This window comes from Pan paniscus, chromosome 4 (assembly GCF_029289425.2).
Source record: "Pan paniscus chromosome 4, NHGRI_mPanPan1-v2.0_pri, whole genome shotgun sequence".
Lineage (NCBI taxonomy): Eukaryota > Metazoa > Chordata > Mammalia > Primates > Hominidae > Pan > Pan paniscus.
The window spans coordinates 155240253-155254366 of NC_073253.2; the positions used below are offsets into that span (position 1 = coordinate 155240253).

The 14114-nt window shown below is 44.4% G+C and overlaps 2 protein-coding genes across 5 annotated transcripts in view; one reads left to right on the plus strand and one right to left on the minus strand.

The window, feature by feature from the left end:
- TTC1 (tetratricopeptide repeat domain 1) overlaps window positions 1-10674 on the plus strand; it is a 56691-nt gene extending 46017 nt beyond the window's left edge. For both annotated transcript variants that reach the window (XM_003819002.5, XM_008972408.3), the window contains exon 8: window positions 10062-10674. In XM_003819002.5, the coding sequence (XP_003819050.2) occupies window positions 10062-10195 (134 nt within the window). In that variant the 3' untranslated portion in view covers window positions 10196-10674. The remainder of the gene's footprint in view (window positions 1-10061) is intronic.
- The window catches only part of PWWP2A (PWWP domain containing 2A), a 57428-nt gene continuing 50233 nt past the window's right edge, over window positions 6920-14114 (minus strand). Inside the window, exon 3 of one of the 3 annotated variants that reach the window (XM_063604692.1) lies at window positions 6920-8797. In XM_063604692.1, the coding sequence (XP_063460762.1) occupies window positions 8745-8797 (53 nt within the window). In that variant the 3' untranslated portion in view covers window positions 6920-8744. The other 2 variants (XM_034960897.3, XM_055112840.2) reach the window with 2 other exon arrangements.

The following is a 14114-nucleotide window of genomic DNA, read 5'->3' on the forward strand; positions in this document are numbered from 1 at the left end:
AGTAAAACTGACGAGACACTTTCAGCTACCCTGAAGCTCCTCTGCTCAACTGTAAGATACTTAGGACAAACTCCCAGGGTTACTGCTCTGCCCTCAGGAGTCCCTTGAGAAGTGTGGCTGTGTCATCTTATGGGAGGAGTGCCTTCCTGGGGGTTGGTTCTTTGCACATGAGTCATTATTTATGGCAGCCATGCTGGGAGGGCAAGAGGTTTGTACTGGGATGATGATACAGGTCTCCAAACAAGCTTTGATTCCAGATAGAAAAGAATATAGGGTAAAGACATCTGTCATCATTTGCAAGTTATTTTATCCCATATGCTGGCCCAGCCAAGAAGTCTTTCAAGCAAGTGAAATTGTCAATAAAATCTGTATGTATATATTTTTGGTTCTTCCTTGATCTGTCATCTCAGTTTATTGAACTATAAGGTAGCAGATAGAGTCATCTACTTTCTCCAAAAAGTAACCTAGGCTGCATGGGCTACTTTTCACATTGTCTAACGGGGAAGCCCTACCCAGGCAGCTTTAGCCCTCTAATCACTAGAGATGGGTGTTTACAATTCATTTTTTAATATAAGCTCTCTCATCAAGATTCTAATCACCAGTTGCAAAGCAAGTTAACCTTTTGGAGCTGCATCTCAGATATGGTGCCCAGAACATCAGCACCTGAGAACCTGCCAAAACCATGCCAAAATGCATGATATCAGGCCCTACCCCAGATCTACTGAATCAGAGATTTAAGATGGAGCTCAGCAATCTAAGTTTTAACCTCTCAAGTGTTTCTGATGCACACTCAACTTTAATGACCCTGATGAGTTGAGAGACGGAGTGTAGAGGCAGCTCAGGTGAGGGGTTAGAGGCCAGAGGAGGGCATGGCTAAGAGGGGCGTTCAGCTCTGCTCTGAGAGACACCTCCTGAGCAAAAGCAGCCATGGCACTGAGTTTTATCTTTTCTTCTTTGTGTTGTAGCTGCAGCAGAGAAAAACTAGAAAGCAAACATTTCAGAATGTGTGGTCTTCCAATTCACTAGAGTTCAGATCTCAGCTCTCTATTTGGACAAGTTGCCACTGGAGGAATAGAGTCAGTTACATTCCTACTTACTGGGTGTGCAGGGGATAACAAGCTTCCCTTGCCCCAGGTGCTGGGTAGGGACTAGGTCCCAGAACACAAGTATGGCTTGTATTCTGACCATTCCATGCTCTTCCTAACTTAACCAAGAGCTGCCAGGTGTCTATCCCTACCTTGACCTAGAGCAGCTACTTGAAACTTATCTACTTCCCTCAAAGAAACCATAACACAAAGACAGGGCATTGCCCCAGTAATCCACCTTCCTTTCACCAGCACCTGCTGCTGCTCCCTGCCCTGGCCACTCTGGCACACATATGGGCCTTGTTCATAATCCAACCCAGGTTTTCCACTCATACCTTCACTTTCTAGGAACATATTCCTGGTGTCCTGATTCTTAAAGTCACTCAGTTGTTCACTCCTGGCCACTAGCAATCTGATGAGGGCACATTGTGAGCTGAATTAAGAATACCATCTGGAGCTTGGCATGGTGGTCATGCCTATAATCCTGGCACATTGGGAGGCCTATGTAAGAAGATCACTTGAGCCTGGGAGGTCAAGACTGCAGTTGAAGAGTTCAAGACCAGCCTAGGCAGCATAGCAAGACCCTGTCTCTACAAAAAAATAAAAAATTAGCCCGGCATGTGGCATGTGCCTGTAGTCTCAGCCACTTGGGAGGCTAAGGTGGGAGGATTGCTTGAGCCCAGGAGATCAAAGCTGCAGTGAGCTGTGATGGCACCACTTCATGCCAGTCTGGGCAACAGAGTGAAACCCTGTCTCAAAAGTAAAAAATATATATATATCATCTTGTATGAGTGCCATATTCAAGAGCTATATATGGAGATAGAATTAACATGTCATTGCCAAGTTCAGCATATTCTTCTGGCTATACCTGGACATTGTGTGCTTTTCTGCTTTGCAAGTAGTAGAACGTCCTAGAATCAGCTTCCTCACTGAGGCTTACAAGAAAGATTGACTTGTTACCACCCCTCTTAAAGCTGCTGAAGCCATACATGTAGGTACAGAAACCCAGTCTTTTTTTTTCCCCACATTTCTCTTCATACTATTCTGCCTGATATCTGTCATTAGAGACTGTACACTTGCAGGATTTTGCACTCTGGCCACATGGCACAAGAAACCAATTCCTTGTTGTGGTTGGTTGTTCCCTCAGTAGAGAATATCAGTAGCTTTTCAGTGCTTTGCTTTTGTCTTCATTTCCTAATTGCTATCCTGAGGCTTCTCTTAGGAGAATAGCTCCCACTCCTTTGAAAGTTCTTGGTAAGGCTTCTTTCAGCCCTCGAATTTACCCAAGGTCAAATACAGGCGCACCTCAGAGATGTTGCAGGTTCAGTTCCAGACCAGCACAATAAAGCGAGTCACAAGAATTTTTTGGTTTCCCAGTGCATACAGAAGTTATGTTTATATAATACTGTAGTCTACTAAGTATGCAACAGCACTGTGTCTAAAAAAAAAAAAAAATGTACATACCTTAATTTTAAAATACATTATTAAAAAATTCTGACGATGAGCCCAGCCTTTAGGGAGTTGTAATCGTTTTGCTGCTGGAGGGCCTTGCCTCCACATGGATGGTTGCTGACTGATCAGGTTGGTAGTTGCTAAACATTGGGGTGTCTGTGGCAGTATCTTTAAATAAGATAGCAAGGAAGTTTGCCACATCAGTTGATTTTTCCTTTCATGAAAGATTTCTCAGTAGCATGCAGTGCTGTTTGATAGCATTTTACCCACAATAGTTCTTCCAGTATTGGACTCAGTCCTCTCAAACCCTGCTGCTGCTTTATCAGCTAAGGTTATGTAATATTTGGGGGTTTGTGCGTGTGTGTGTGTGTGTGACACAGAGCCTCATTCTGTTGCCAGGCTGGAGTGCAGTGGCACAATCTTGGCTCACTGCAACCCCGCCTCCTGGGTTCAAACAATTCTTCTGCCTCAGCCTCCCAAGTAGCTGGGATTACAGGTGTATGCCACCACACCCAGCTAATTTTTCTATTTTTGTAGAGATGGGTTTTCACCATGTTGGCCAGGCTGGTCTCGAACTCCTGAACTCAAGTGATTGGCCTGCCTCAGCCTCCCAAAGTGCTGGGATTATAGGCGTGAGCCACTGTGCCCGGCCAGTTTATGTAATATTCTAAATCCTTTGTTGTCACTTCAACAATGTTCACAACATCTTCACCAGGAGTAGACTCCATCTCAAGAAACCACTTTTTTTGCTCATCCACAGCAAGCAACTCCTCATTCGAGTTCTATCATGAAATTGTAGCAATTCAGTCACATCTTCAAGCTCCACTCGAATTCTAGTTACCTTGTTATTGTCACCACATCTGCAGCAACTTCCTCCACTGAAGTCTTCACCCCCTCAAAGTCATCCATGAGGGTTGAAATCAACTTCTTTTAAACTCCTTTAATGTTGGTATTTTGACCATCTCAGCAGCCATAGCCATGTGAAGTGTATTTCTTTTTTTTTTCTTTTTCTTTTTTTTTTTGAGACGGAGTCTCGCTGTGTCGCCCAGGCTGGAGTGCAGTGGTGCGATCTCGGCTCAGTGCAAGCTCCGCCTCCTGGGTTCATGCCATTCTCCTGCCTCAGCCTCCTGAGTAGCTGGGACTACAGGTGCCCACCACCAAGCCCAGCTAATTTTTTGTATTTTTTAGTAGAGACGGGGTTTCACCGTGGTAGCCAGGATGGTCTTGATCTCCTGACCTCGTGATCCACCCACCTCAGCCTCCCAAAGTGCTGGGATTACAGGCGTGAGCCACCGCGCCTGGCCAATGAAGTGTATTTCTTAAATAATGAGACTATAAAGTCAAAATTACTCCTTGATCTATGGGCTGCAAAATGGATGTTGTGTTAGGAGGTTTGAAAACAACTTTAATCTCCTTGTTCATCTCAGAGCTCCTCAGTGACCAGGCACATTGTCAGTGAGCAGCAATTTTTTGAAAGGAATCTTCTTTTCTGAACAGTAGGTCTCAACAATAGGCTTAAAATGCTCAGTAAATTATTCTATAAATAGATGTGCTGTCATCCAGGCTATGTTGTTCCATTTCTAGAGCACAGGCAGAGTAGATTTAGCATCATTCTTAAGGGCCCTAAGATTTTTGGAATGGTAAATGAGCACTGGCCTCAACTTAAAGTCACCAGCTGTATTATCCCCTAACAAGAGAGTCAGCCTATCCTTTGAAGCCAGGCATTGAATTATTCTTTCCTGTTGCTTTGAAAGTCCTATACGGCATCTTCTTTCAATATAGTGCTGTTTCATCTACACTAAAAACATGCTTAGTGTAGCCACCTTCATCAGTGATCTTAGCTAGATCTTCCGAATAACTTTTTGCAGCTTCTATGTCAGCCTTTGCTGCTTCACCTTGCACGTTTATGTTATGGAGATGGCTTCTTTCCTTAAAGCAGCTTCCTCACTCAACCTTGGTAGGATTGAAGAAAGTTAGGGCCTTGCTGTGGTAATCCAAGGCTTTGGCTTAAGGGAATGTTGTGGCCGGTTTGATCTTCTATCCAGACACCTAGAACTTTCTCCATATAAGCAATAAGGCTGTTTTGCTTTCTTATTCATGTGTTCATTGAAGTAGCACTTTTAATTTTGTTAAAGTCTGGCTCTTCCCTTTACTTGAACACTTAAAAGTCATTACAGGATTATTAATTGACCTAATTTCAATATTGTTGTGGCTTAGGGCAGAGGGAAGCCTGAGGAGAGGGAGAGATACAAGGGAATGGCTGGTCAGAGGAGCAGTCAGAACATGCACCGCACTTACCATTTCAGTTAGCTGTCTTATGCGGGTGCAGTTCATGGCACCCCAAAATAATTAAATAGTAACCTCACAGATCATTGATTACAGATCACCATAACAGGTATAAGAATAGTGAAAAGGTTTGAAATATTATGAGAATTACCAAAATACGAAAGAGACATGAAATGAGCACATGCTATTGGAAAAATTGTGCTGACAAACTTGCTCAATGCAGGATTACCACACATCTTCAATTTGTAAAAAACACAATATCTGTAAAGCACAAAAAGCACAGCACAACAAAATAAAGTCTGCCTGTATAAGAATTTCAACTGGGCATGAATTTTATCCTTTCTATGCTGGGCTCTCTTGATTTGCCTTTTGCTCAGAGAAAAGCTAGAGTTAGCTGCATGCCTTAGTTTCCTGCCTCACAGGAGGAAATGTGGTATTAGGATTTAGTTGTATGCAATTTGTTTCATCTGAACAGAGGAGAAAGTCCCAAAGGAGCCATTCCATCGAATCCATGCCCGAGTGATCTTAAGGAGATGAAAACACAGCATTCTTGGTTATGCTCAGGGTAAACTGCCTGATGCACAGTCAGTATCTCCAAAGAGAAATTATGTATAACAAATCAATTGGGTTATGGTGATATGCTACTTGGCAGAGAAATTAATATTTATCAACTGAACCCAGTGGCAAGCACTCGGATACCTGTCTCTAAACATTCTGGTCTAAGCACGAGTAGTTCTGTACTCTTCTCTTTGCCATGGGATCTAGTCTGATAGATGAGATCCTAATAGTTCAGGACATGTGGACATATTCAGGCTGAGTGATGGTGCCACCTGTGCTGTAGATGGAAACAAGGAAACCTCATTGATTACTGTCCAGATAGGGAAGACAGAATTTGACAGCCAGTGGAAAGTGTGGCAGATAGGCTAGTTTGGCACATGATCCTATTTGGATACAAGGAAGCTGCTTTAGCCTCTGAGCACCCAACCTGACTCTAAACAGCAGGCAGAAAAACGTATGCATGTGCATATATTTAGGAGACTGAGCTCTACTGAAGGCTGTTGCTTCTCTGTCATCGGCACAAACAGCAAAAGGTAAATTTTTCAGTCACTAAAAACTTGTTGATTCTACCATACTGTTTTGCCCTGTTCTTTGTGTTCCACTGACCACACTCCGGCTTCAGAGCCCATCTACCCAAGCATTGTAGAAATGTTAATGTTTGTTCAGTGAATAAATGGGCTCTTTCCCACAATGTGGGACTAACTTTCTGTCAGAACCACCCCCAGGGTCTCCCCTTCTGGTTCATTCTTCATTTTGCCACAGGATTACTAACCCTGAAAACTCAGTTCTCAAGCTGTCAGTGGCCTCCTGTGGCACGGGAACCGTAGACTGACGGGCCTGGCTCAGGACAGCCTGGCAGGAGGCACCTGCCTGCCCCGCTTCAGCCCCATTGGACACACAGCTCGCCTGCCTATCTCTGTGCATTGGCTCACGCTGTTTGGGCTTGCATGGACAGCACCTCTGTCTCATATGGTTGCAGTCCTATGGCCTTTGGTGCCTGGTTCAAGTGTAAACTCTTAGACAAAGACCAAATCTCTTCTTTCCTCCACCCCTTTCCTGTCTTCCTGCCCCAGCCAAAGGAATCTTCCCCTTCCTGACTCTCATAGCATTTTATAACTCAGCTACATATGAATTTGGTTTTGTGTGTATGTCTTTTCTTCCTTGTCAAATTCTAAGCTTGTTTTGGTGTATAGACCATGTCATGTATCTTTGCATCTCTACCACACACAGCAAGGTGCCACACACATGTAATTAGTACATGTTGGTTGAATTAATCTATGTCAGGTGACCTTAGGTCTTCTCTAACGCAGAGACTATTTATTTGTGTGCCTTTTATTATGTGTCTACTACCTGCCAGGTATTATATATATGTAATCTCATTTAGAAAGCAGAATTTCGCATTTTCTTTTTTTTCCCCCCTTAAGTGATGGTCGGTGAAACTAATGTGAAATGTTATAAAGGCAGAGATACTGGAATTGAAGGAAAAAGAATAATTATCTATGTGTTAGTTTGGGTCATCCAAAAAACAGATGCCAAGATAGGATTAAAAGTACAAGAGATTTATTGGGGGAAACACCTGCAAGGGAAAATGGGGCTGGGAGCTGGAGGCTGTTGGCAGAGTTGGCAGACCCCTGTGGAGGAGGAAGGGCCGGGGGAGGGGGGAAGTTTTCCACTGGAGTGTGGTGCTGAGAAAGTTTCAGCAAAGCCATTGGGGAGCCAGTGCTGCCCCTCAGACGAGTCCCTCCCATGCTCAGGCATTGGCTGGAAGCAGCAGGTGGGAAGGGTGGCCTCTGCATGAATGTGCTGATGGATGTTAGAGTGCAGCCACTCTGTCCCCTGCATTTGGAGAAATACATCTTCATGACTGCCACACCATAGAATCAACCAAGCTAAAAGTTCAAAGGTGGCTTGTGGCACACAGGCCCTTTAGCCAGTTAGGCAAAACGAGGGCCTGGGAAAGAGAATTCTTCCTCTCGTCGGCAGTTTGAATATTTGCAGTCTTAGCTTGGAATGGTCTTTCTGCACTAGAGGGAAACCTCCTTTAGTGCAGACCAGCCTAAAGCCAAACCATTGCTGCCTGAGGAAGCTGCCATCTCTGGAGCACGGTGACATGCCACCACCCTGGACCTATTCCCATCCCCCGGAGCACTGTGGCATGTGGCCTCTTCGTGCCACTGCAAGGTCAGAAAGCACCTCTGGGCACACCTCCGTCTTTTGGGTCTGCCTCCCCACTAGACTGAGCATTGTGCATAGAAGCTACTTTTATTCTTTACATCCCAGTGGCTCACATGATAGATGCCAAGTAAAAGTTCCAGTTTGTACTTTAAATTGTTTTTCTGGCACTGGAGATGGGCTTGCAGTGATCCCTCCATCCATGTAATGGCCCTGGGCTCAGTGGACCATCCAGAGTAGGCTTCTCCACCATGGAGCTGCCCCTCCTCGGGAGTCTGATGTGAGTGGCTCTTGATACTCATTTCACTTCACTCACTCCATATCACAAGAGCCAAGGATTTCCCAGTACCAACATTTTCTTGGGCTGCTTTTGATGGTTTTTTTTTTCCCCCTTCCTGTCCTCTTTTTCCAACCCCAGAACAAACTGCCAGCGTTCCTGGTTGGTGTTGCTAACTCAGGTCACCCTGAGGCTGCCCTGGCTTTCTCTTGCTTGTTGTGAGCCCCTCCCTCTACGCCCATGTGCCCGAGGCTGTGCCGCTGCTGTGTGCAGGCACCCAGGGTTTATGCCAGTGATTTCCTGACACAAGCAGCAGCACAGAACGTGTGTGTCCCAGGTTTAGGTTTGGGAGGCCTGCCTGGAGAACGGCCATCCCAGGTTCTGGGAGCTTTCTCAATTTACTGTTTTATCCAAAGATGGGTTGGCCTTTCTCTGGACATAGTGAGCTTCCTTGGGCTAGTTCTTAAGCCTGAGACTAAAAGTTCTCACCATGAGTTATTAGGGAGGCCTGTAAAATGTAAAGGCCATGCGTCTTTTTTGCTCTGTTACCCAGGCTGGAGTGCAATGGTATGATCATGGCTCACTGCAGCCCTGAACTCCTTGGGCTCAAGCAATCCTCCTAACTCAGCCTCTGCATAGCTGTGACAACAGGTGTGTGCCACCACACCTAGCTAATTTTTAAATTTTTGTAGATACAGGGTCTCCCTATGTTGCCCAGGCTGGTCTCAAACTCCTAGGCTCACGTGATCCTCCTGCCTCAGCCTCCCAAAGTGCTGGGATTACAGGTGTGAGCCACTGCACCCAGCCAAGGCCATGCACCTTTTAAGTTCTTTACCTGGGCTTTACTCTAAGATGGGAGGCCTCAGAGTGAGAAAAGCTGCTAAGAAGTGGGAAGGAGCCTGTACCTCTGGTGATTAGGGATTTCTCTTTTCATCCACCCCCATTCTCACCTCCACTGGAAGTAGACCTGTAAGAAAAATTAAAGCAGTTTAGAAAGGGTTGAAACTGTTTATTCACCCATCCCTGCCAAAATTTTCTGGAACATTCCTAGTTTCAAATGTTCCTTATATCTTAAAACAGCATAAGAACTGTTTTTTGTTTTTTAAAAAAAAATTTGTAGAGATAGAGTCTCACTACGTTGCTCGGGCTGGTCTTGAACTCCTGGGCTCAAACCCTCCTCTTGCCTCAGCTTCCCAAAGTGCTGGGAATACAGGCATGAGTCACCATGCTTGGCAAGAACCGCTGGCTATATACCATGACTTTTTTTTTTTTTTTTTTTTTTTTTTGAGACGAAGTCTCACTCTGTCACCCAGGCTGGAGTGCAGTGGCGCAATCTCAGCTCACTGCAACCTCTGCCTCCCAGGTGCAAACGATTGTCCTGCCTCAGCCTCCCTAGTAGCTGGGACTATAGGCGTATGCCACCACCCTCAGCTGATTTTTGTATTTTTTGTAGAGATAGGGTTTCATCATGTTGGCCAGGCTGGTCTCGAACTCCTGACCTCAGGTGATCCACCCATCTCGGCCTCCCAAAGTGCTGGGATTACAGGCGTGAGCCACCACGCCCATCCTATATACCTCACCCAAGTCGTGTAAATAAAGCCTGAAACTTGGGAAGAGGAGGCTGGACTATTGAGGTCTTATTGAGGTTGCTGTGCAAATGAACAAGATCCCATTTCTAAGAAATGGCTAGTCTGGTATAGAAGCTAAGGATTTGCTTAGGAAAACAGGAAGCTCTTGAATATGAATCCAAGCTCAGTGGAAATGGGCTGAGTTGAATTAAATTTAGCAGGTGGCTGCTGCAGTTCTAGAGAGAAGAGACTTGGAGGGACCTCTGCCCTCACTACCAGGCAGACCTGGCTTGGCAGGGTGCCTTGAGCCTCACTGGAACAGCAGTTGGTTTTCCCAGAACTCACCCCAGAAGCCTGTGTCCTCTGATAGTACTGGCCAGTTAGGACAGGAGGCTTTGATTCCCAGAGAGAGCCAGCAGGACTCCACTCTCATCTATGCAAGCACAGGCTTACGGTGGATGGCATTAAAGTGACTGCACTGCTGAGTGGGGAATAGGGGCTGGGAACTCTCCTGGAAGCTTTCATCATATTAAAAGTAGGCATTTCTTTAACTGCAAAGAGATACTTTTATATTTTGTACTCAGTGGTAAGGCAAGATTAATTGGTACCTTCCTGCTTCTGTTCATTCCTGTATTCATTTGAGTTTTTGCTTTTACATTACAGGTAAATTAAAAGATCTTGGGAACTTGGTTCTCCGACCTTTTGGGCTCTCCACGGAAAATTTCCAGATCAAACAGGATTCCTCTACCGGCTCGTACTCCATCAATTTCGTTCAAAATCCAAATAATAACAGATAACAAAGATAACAAAAGCTTTACAAGCTGACTTGGAATTGTGTGCTGCTTGCTGTTAGCTAGGGGAAAGGCCCTGCCAATGTTTAACTTTTAAAAGCATCTTATCTAAAAGAAAGGCTATCCAGTAGAGCCCAGTGCTCCCTTGTCCCTCTTTTATGATCAGGGTGAAATGTACTTCCTGATGTAATGAACCTAATTTGATTTCCATTTTAAGGTGGTGTCTGTGTAGCTGGTGTCCCCGGTTCTGGCTGTCCTATGTCCAGGAAGAAGCCCATTTGTCGAGGCTGACCTTCCTGATCATACATACACACAGCCCAGCAAAAGCCTCTCCTGAACCAAACAAACCTGTTGGTTGGGAGACTGCCCAGACATGATTGATGACGGGTTCCCGCCTGCCTGTCCCCTCCCTGATCACACAGCTAACGAGGCTGCCTCCAGCATTTCCTGATTTCCTCTGTGGTAATAAAAGCTTTCTGTGCTTAGGTCTGGGTTAGGTTGTGAATTTTGTCACGTAACGACAACTAAGGCAGAAGCCTTCTCTGGCTTTGGGAGCAGTGTTGGTTTCAAGCAGGGTTACTGATTCCAGATTCCACAGATCTGCCCAAAGTTTTTGTTGCCTTGAAGATTTATCTTGAAGAGCTGACCATTCTACCATGTACTAGAATTCAGAAAGTCCACCTTACAAGCTATCTTGGGCCCCTCCAGGTTTGTATAGATAATTATAAATCTGTGTTTGACCAAATGTTAATATTTTTAACTTAAAATAGCTTCATTGAGGAATGGTAGTATATGAACCCCAGAACAAAACCATATTCTTTTAAACTACATGAACCTAGAGGTGTCAAAGATAGAATTTTTTTGTGCTCATCAGTTGATGCTAGTGAGAAGCTTGCAGTTGCTCTGGTTTGAGTCTCAAAAGCATTGACATGCAAGTTTCATCTTGGATGTAAATTACACATATAATTCTGTAAGTGACATGCAGTAGTCAGTCATACTCCCAGTGTTAAGGACTATGTGGTTCTTCTCATCTATTCCTAAAAGCTTTTTATCTTTTTTCTTCTTTTGGTCAAAGTGAACCTCAGAAGAAACTGTTAAATCTGGCATCCAATTTTCCTGAAAATGTGTGTGTGAAAAATCACACAAGTTGTATGGAAACCGTGTGGAATGCTGGATGGTCTGGTAGTCAGTGTTCGGTGCTTCCTGTGCAGCCAGCATTATGCTAGAAAGTGGTTCTCAATTTTTTTTTCTTTTTTTTTTTTTTTTGAGGGGGGTCTCGCTCTGTCACCCAGGCTGGAGTGCAGTGGCGCAATCTTGGCTCACTACAACCTCTGCCTCCCAGGCTCAAGCAATTCTCCTGCCTCAGCCTCCAGAGTAGCTGGGATTACAGGCATGCACCACCACACCTGGCTAATTTTTTTTATTTTTAGTAGAGACAGAGTTTCACCATGTTAGCCAGGCTGGTCTTGAACTCCCGGCCTCAAGATGATCCACCCACCTTGGCTTTGGATTACAGGCGTGAGCCACCGTGCCCAAACTTTTATTTCAGCAGCCCTTCATAGTCTGGAAAAAAAAATTTTAAGAGCATTTCCATTTATGTGCATTCTATCAATATTTAGTATATTAAAAATTAAGATAGAAAGTGTTAAAGTAATCCCTTTGAAAAGTAACATGTTTCCTGTTACTATAAATACTTTTATGTCAGGCCAGGAACAATGGATGGTTTATACCTGTAATCACAGTACTTTGGGAGGCCAACGCAGGAGTATTGCTTGAGGCCAGAGATCCAGACCAGCCTGAGCAACATAGCAAGGTTCCATCTCTACAAAAAAAAGTTTAAAAAAAAAAATTAGCTAGGCGTAGCGGCTTCATGCTACTTGGGAGGCTGAGGCAGGAGGATTGATTGCTTGAGCCCAGGGGTTCAAGGCTGCAGTGAGCTATGATCCCACTGCTGCTCTTCATCCTGGGTGACAGCGAGACCTTGTCTCTAAAAAAAAAGTTTTACTGAAATTTTTACAATTTTTATGGAAAAATCTTCCAACTCAAAGACACATTTTAGTGAGAAGAATGACATTTTTGCACATCTCTTTAATGCATGGCTTGATAGAGAACAGCAAGAGTCTCACATCTCCTATATTCAGTTTGTCCTGAGATCACAGTGCAGTCACTGACAAGATAACAGTGAAAAAAATAGACCCTTTAATTTTGTATTATGAAAACAGTTTTCATAATACAAAATTTTGTCTTATGAAAATAGCTTTCATAATACAAAATACAGATAGACACCTTGAAATGGTCTCCAGAACGCCTATGGATCCTTGGACTACATTTTGAGAACTACTGTCACATCGTGCCTTGAGCTCAATGGCTGAGACTTAGCAAAATCAGGGCTGAGATTCCAGAAGGACTATCTGTGCCTCCAAGGAATAGGAAATAGACTTGTTCGTCTAGAAACAGCTTTGGTTAAGAGAAGATGCCCGAGACCACCATTGCCACGAGTGTAGAGGTTTTGTTTCTTAGGCTTCCTCCTCCTCTTCCTCTCAATCACACTGAAATCTTATAGGATGCTACACAAGGCCAATATTACATGCTCCCAGTGGGTGGGCCAAGCAGTGCATTGTCTGGAAAGGAAAGGATCCCAGTAGGTGTGAGCTTGCTTAAGCCAAGGAGTTTTTATCTGGCACTGTTACTTTGCTGCTTCCAACATTTGTAAGAAAAGATATATTCAAACCTTTTGAAAATGTTTGACCATAGAAAATCTTCAGATTTCAAAAGTAGAAAGTAAATGTTAAGGAAGGAAGGTGGCCTGTATTTGCCCATTGCTGCTAGAATGTATGATTTTAAAGCTCTGGCCAGGCACCGTGGCTCACACCTGTAATCTCAGAACTTCGGGAGGCCGAGGTGGGCGGATCACCTGAAGTCAGGAGTTCAAGACCAACCTGACCAACATGGTGAAACCCCATCTCTACTAAAAATACACAGATTAGCCAGGCACAATGGCGCATGCCTGTAATCCCAGCTACTTGGGAGGCTAAGGCAGGAGAATCGCTTGAACCCAGAAGGCAGAGATTGCAGTGAGCCAAGATCACGCCACTGCAGTCCAGCCTAGGTGACAGAGCGAGCCTCCATCTCAAAAAATAAAAAGTTCTGTGATGCTCCCCCCTCCCACCACCAAAAAAGCATACCAGAATTTACTTTTAAGGTAATCATACTGTGACATTGTACATATTCTTATTCCGACAATATTGCAATGGGTCAAAATAATTTTTGGAGGCTGGGTGCGGTGGCTCAAGTAATCCCAGCACTCTAGGAGGCTGAGGCAGGCAGATCACCTGAAGTCAGGAATTTGAGACCAGCCTGGCCAATGTGGTGAAACCTCGTCTCTACTAAAAATACAAAATTAGCCGGGCGTGGTGGCGGGCGCCTGTAATCCCAGCTACCCAGGAGGCTGAGGCAGGAGAATCGTTTGAACCCAACAGGCGGAGGTTGCAGTAAGCTGAGATCGTGCCACTGCACTCCAGCTTGGGTGACACAGTGAGACCCTGTCTCAAAAAAATAATAATTTTTGATCTTTTAGAATTGCCCTGGAGACTCTGAGAAACATTCTTTAAAATATTATCTACTCTTTCTCATCTGCCTCCTGAGTAGACCATGAGCTCATGGAAAGGGCCACATTTATGTTGTTAATAGCACCAGTAGCTACCACTGTATTAGAGACTTAGTAAACTGGTATTAAAGGATATCCACAAGACGTGGTTTTAGTGTGAACAACCATCAGTATTCAAAAGTCTTCTAATTCTGTGCCATTTAATGCCTGTTTTTTCAGATGTCTCCTTCACTACTAACCAATATCTGTTACCTCAAGATCAATAGAAACTAGTCATCTCCATAAATTTTAAGACCCAGCAAGTAATTCAAATGTCAG